At 42.5% G+C, this 5736-nt stretch overlaps 1 protein-coding gene across 4 annotated transcripts in view; it reads left to right on the forward strand.

The window, feature by feature from the left end:
- The first annotated feature begins 415 nt into the window (after window positions 1-415).
- The window catches only part of LOC109973122 (FSD1-like protein), a 35742-nt gene continuing 30421 nt past the window's right edge, over window positions 416-5736 (forward strand). For 2 of the 4 annotated variants that reach the window (XM_020622468.1, XM_020622471.1), the window contains exons 1-2: window positions 416-544; window positions 627-716. In XM_020622468.1, coding sequence (XP_020478124.1) covers window positions 666-716 — 51 coding nt within the window. In that variant the 5' untranslated portion in view covers window positions 416-544; window positions 627-665. Of the gene's footprint in view, window positions 717-1351; window positions 1533-5736 lie in introns of those variants that run through there. The other 2 variants (XM_020622469.1, XM_020622470.1) reach the window with 2 other exon arrangements.

A 5736-nucleotide genomic window follows, 5' to 3' on the forward strand; every position in this document is an offset into this window, starting at 1 on the left:
GAATGAGACTCTGTCTGTAGTGTTAGCGTTTATATTACTGTCTATAGCTTTTTATGTGTTGTTTTTTTATATTTGTATGATATGTTAAGTGCTTTGGTCAGCTGTGCTGTGGTAAAGCGCTATATAAATAAAGTTGAGTTGAGCTGAGTACAAAAACAAACTAATAAAATCACAAAGGCTACAATCGTACAAGAAATTATACATTTGTCTAAAACGTCATGTTGTTTGATCCAGCATCTCAACCAATCAGCTCTCAGATCAGGTGAGACCAGGCGTTTTCCATCACGCCCTGAACTCCTGCTCTCGGTGGAGAGCACCTGCAGCCGCCTTGATCTGTGAGAATAACGTTGACCACGTGGGCGTTACGTCAGAGCAAGGCGGGATCAAGTCGGACAGTAATAAGATAACCCGAATGCATAATGCACCGATCACCGGCGATTGATTCTGTGCAGATCTGGGTCATCTCGAACATGTCATGTGACCACAGTCTGTTGTTCACAGTTCACCCTCTGTAACGTTTTGGCTACAAACGGGTTTCCTCAAGGTATCACTGCTCCACGTTATAATTAGTACTTCGTTCATGGTTCTGGCGAAATTACTTATTGGTTGTTGGTTACTTATTACAGTATAGAGGCGGTGGCGTTATGTGATGTCACTTCCTGCCAATGTCTCCGTCTTCGCTTTTCTGTTTCAGTCGGGTGATGGACACTCAGAAGGTAAGAATGATTGATCAGTGATTAATGACATCTGTATGGTGAAGACGAGACACATAGTTAGCTAGCTAGCAACTAACAGTTGTCTCTGCTCGAGTGAGCATCCCTCTGGATGAAGGACTACTTATATTTTTACGAGTCAGTACTGATTCATCAATTAATGATTGCCATTTTGAACACTAAAAACTGGTCAGGTGTTTTTCTACTCGGACCCCCTGATGTAAACATGCTGGCTTGTTTGTTTGGTGGACTGAGCTGACGGAGTAATATTGGTAGAGCAGCATATTAGCTGATGTTAGCTGATGCTGTCTAGTGTTGCCTGATGTTAGCTATTAGCTAATGCTAGCTGATACTGGCTCATATTAGCTATTAGCTGATGTTGGCTGTTAGCTAGGGTCCTCTTCTTCCCGGACATGTCCTCTTTTTGGGACTAAAAAAATGCGTCCGGCCGGGATTTCTAAATCTCAGAAAATGTCCGGGATTCGGCTTTTGCTGCAGTCGACATTAATTGTATTCGTTTTTGCATCACGTTTACCTTTCTCTTAAGGCCTCGCCTTGTTGCACGCCACCATTGGGAAGAGAGATAAACGGAAATGCATTGGCCAGGGCGTCTCAATCCCAGCACAACGGCAACAGACAGCCAATAGGAAGAGAGACAGCAGTTGCTTACCTGTCAGTGGATGGCACATCATGGCTCCTGTGCAGAACGATGCCCAAACGGAAATGTAAATTCACGGAAGATTTACAAAACAAATTCCCGTGTTTTCGTCCCGGTCGGGATCCGTTCGAAGCAGAATGCATGACCTGCAAAGCTGGCACGTAAGATTGCACAGTTTTTGTTTGCTATTCCTTCTCACAATGCAAATGTCGAGAGAGTTTTTTTCACCGATGCAAAGCCAGTGGACAAAGGAAAGGAATGTCTTGTCTGTTGAGTCACTGAAGGGGCTTCTGTGCACCCAGTACAACTTTGAACACATGTCTTGCAAAGACTTTCATGCCTACTTGATTGGTAATCAGGGACTATTGGGAAAGATTCGATCTTTAGGAAAGTATACCAGAAGATCAGGAGAACTGAAATGATTTTTGACTGAAATACAGGGTTTTTTTCTTCTTCTTTTTTTTAATGGCAGCTGATTTTTAATTTTACTTTAACCTATGGCCTTGAAAAAAAACAGTGCCATTTAAAAGGTGTTAAATGCTAAACTTTTTTTTTAAAATATTGGTTTGTTATTATTCTGTTGTTGAAGGCCAAAAGTTCAATGGAAAGGATATTATTTATGTATTAAAGTTCAGTAACATAGTTTCATGGTTGTGAATGCATTTGTCAAGTATTTAGACCCCCCAACCCCATCCCGATCCTTCCAACCACAGTGTCCGTCTGCCTCCTGACCCCACTGTCCTCTTTTTTTGAAAAGTGAAATATGGTCACCCTATGTTAGCTGATGCTGGCTAGTGTCGCCTGATGTTAGCTGATGCTGGCTCATGTCAGCTATTAGCAGATGCTAGCTGTTGGTTGACGTTGACGTTAACGTTAGCAGATGATTTTGGCAGTGACACTGTTGACAAGAATAACGTGTGATGGAGGGTTAGCATCACCTGTACACAAACTGGACTTGACAGGATCAGTGGTTCAGCCACGGTGAGGCGTGTTTTTTTTATTTTGGAAAGAGAAGACTAATAAAAGGATATTTCACAATGTGAAATTCATGCATTAACATATCGAAATAAGCATGTGCACATGGATCTTCACTGTTTTGGGAAAACAGAAAAGACTGTCCTCAACTTATTTGTATGAAAAGGTGCTACTATCTAATTGGTTTTGGAGCCAGGCACCGCAGTTGCTCTCCACCGGGAGCAGGAGCTCGGGGCATGATGTGTCTAATTTAAATGCCTGTATGAATGTTTTTTCCAATCATATGCCCATTGTTTTTGAGGCTAAATTGTCTTGTGCAGTGGGTGCTTTGCGGGCGCCTGTTCGGCGCTGTTGGACACTGAACCCATCCACTGCTGGCTTATTTGCCACGGCCTTCGACCAGACAATTGTTCGTGCTGACATGGCTGCTGAGGATACAGAGGGTCTTAGTGCTTGGTTTCATTCCTCTTGCAGCTATATATTGGACTCTGTGGCCCCGATGAAAACTGTGCTGCCTAAGGCTAGGAGGGAACCCTGGCTTGGCACTAGAACTCGTGCAGCCAGACAGACCTGCCGCAGAGCCAAACGAAGGTGGAAGAAGGATGGACTGCAACTTTCACTTCAAATCTTGAAGGACTGTTGGCGCAACTATCAGAGGACTGTGGAAGAAGCCAAGCGAGAGTATTTGTCCAGTATTGTTGTAGCTAATAGCCATGATTCACGTGTGTTATATAAAACAATCGGGACGGTGTTAAATCCCCCACAGCCTTCCTGCCTGGAAGCAACGGTTGAACAATGTAATAAGTTCTTTTTTTTTTTTAATGAGAAGGTTGCTGCTATAAGAGCCCCTGTGTTAGGGTTAGTGCCCGATCCGTCAGTCTATACTACTTTTTTGGCTATTCCTTCGGTTTATGCTCCCTGTTTGGCTATTTTTGATGCATTTGAGCCGGTAACTCTGACTTTTTTGGAGGGAGTGGTTGCCCAGGCTAAGCCATCTGGCTCCCCTCGAGATGTTGTTTCCCCGGCTCTATTCAAGGAAGTCTTCCCCTGTATTGGAAGAATGGTTTTGGATATTGTTAACAGTAGTTTGTCGTCTGGTACTGTTTGTGGTAATTTCAAACATGCAGTACTGCAGCCTCTGCTCAAGAAGCCAGGTCTGGATCAATCCATACTGAGTAATTTCAGGCCCATTTCAAAGTTGCCTTTTATTTAGAAGATTTTGGAAAAGGTGGTCTATGCGCAGGTGAAATCCTACCTAGACGAGAATAACTTATTGGAGGTTTTTCAATCTGGTTTTAAAACTTTGCATAGTACAGAGTCAGCCTTATTGAAGGTTGTTAATGATATTTATTTGGCCACTGATGCGGGTGAATATGTGATTCTTGTTCTGTTGGACTTGACTGCTGCCTTTGACATGGTTGACCATGACATTTTAATATCTCGGCTTCAGGACTTGGTGAGCATTTGTGGTGCTGCCCTAGCATGGTTTAAGTCATATTTATCGTGTAGATTGTTGTCTGTTGGCTTGGCAGATGCTGAATCTGTGACAACCCCTTTATCCGGGGTCCCACAGGGCTCAATTTTGGGGCCTCTGCTTTTTTCATTTTATTCCCCTGGGTTCTGTTTTTAGGAAACATGGGGTGTCTTTTCATTGTTACGCTGACGATGTCCAGATTTTTATGTCGTTGAGTAAGAAGGACACCTACTCGATTCAGCTGCTTCTATCGTGTCTTACTGATATTAGGGGCTGGATGTTGTTAAGTCATTTAAAGTTAAATGATGCCAAAACCGAAGTTATATTGTTTGGCACGTATATGTCTGATGACCTTCCCCCAGTAGACTTAGGGTTCTTGGGGCAGTATGTGCGACCGGTGATCACTGACTTAGGTGTTAAAATAGACAATGGAAAGTCAGACAAATGCGGTTGTAAAATCTGTTTTTTTTTCTATCTTAGGCGGTTAGTGAAGGTAAAGGCCTTTTTGTTGCGGCAGCAGTTTGAGACAGTGATCCATGCGTTTGTTACATCTCGCATGGATTACTGTAATGTATTGTACTCTGGAGTCAGTCAATCGGGTCTTGCCCGCCTCTAGAGAGTTCAGAATGCTAGCGCTCGGTTAATGGTAGGGGGACATAAGAGGGGCCACATAACTCCAGTTCTGGCATCTCTTCACTGGCTTCCTGTGCATTTTAGGATTCGTTTAAAGATCCTTTTATTTGATTATAAGTCCTTGAATGGGCTTGCTCCGTCTTATCTTACGGAACTTTTACATCCGTATAATCCGTCGCGGTGCCTTAGATCAGCTGATCAGCTTTTTCTGGAGGCACCGAGGGCCAGGCGGAAAACTAGGGGGGATAGAGCTTTCGCTGTGGTGGGTCCAAATTTGTGGAATGCATTGCCTCTTTATATGAGGCAGGCCCCCCTTGTTGCCCATTTTTAAGTCATATTTTAAGACCTATTTGTACTCATTGGCGTTTGGACAGGGCTGAGACTCTTTTTACCTTGACTGGACCCGAATGTTTGTTTTATTGTTTTTATTTTTACGTTGTTACAATTTTAGATTTGTATTGTATGTTAAGCACTTTAGTCAGCTGTGGCTGTGGTAAAGCGCTATATAAATAAAGTTGAGTTGAGTTGAAAAACTGTTGGAGAAAAGCCATGGTTTAGACTTAACTCTCCCGTTATTGGTCCTTCAGTCCGTCCTCTTCCTATGTCCTTTCTGCTCAAATCGTCGTGGACAGCGCCCTAAGAAGAGGAAGAATACCTATACTGCCTTACTTTTTACCTTGACTGGACCCGAATGTTTGTTTTATTGTTTTTATTTTTACGTTGTTACAATTTTAGATTTGTATTGTATGTTAAGCACTTTAGTCAGCTGTGGCTGTGGTAAAGCGCTATATAAATAAAGTTGAGTTGAGTTGAAAAACTGTTGGAGAAAAGCCATGGTTTAGACTTAACTCTCCCGTTATTGGTCCTTCAGTCCGTCCTCTTCCTATGTCCTTTCTGCTCAAATCGTCGTGGACAGCGCCCTAAGAAGAGGAAGAATACCTATACTGCCTTAATTCCTACATACACACTCACTTCTTCCTTTGTTTCCAACTAACTGCTCCATATTAGGCATTGCTCTCCATTTCACTAATTAAAACTGTTCTGCCTGTGTTTGTGTGGGTGCATAATGTTCCTACCTTTGAAACTTTCTCCTCCGCTAGTGTGAAGCGAGTTCTTTTATTTTGAAAAGAGAAGACTAATAAAAAGATATTCCACAGTGTGAAACTTATTATGCATTAACGTATCAAAATAAGCATGTGCACATGGATCTTCACTGTTTAGGAAAAACAGAAAAGACTGTCCTCAACTTGTCGGTATACAATATTTGTATGAAAAGGTGCTAC

Source organism: Monopterus albus, unplaced genomic scaffold (assembly GCF_001952655.1).
Source record: "Monopterus albus unplaced genomic scaffold, M_albus_1.0 scaffold281.1, whole genome shotgun sequence".
Lineage (NCBI taxonomy): Eukaryota > Metazoa > Chordata > Actinopteri > Synbranchiformes > Synbranchidae > Monopterus > Monopterus albus.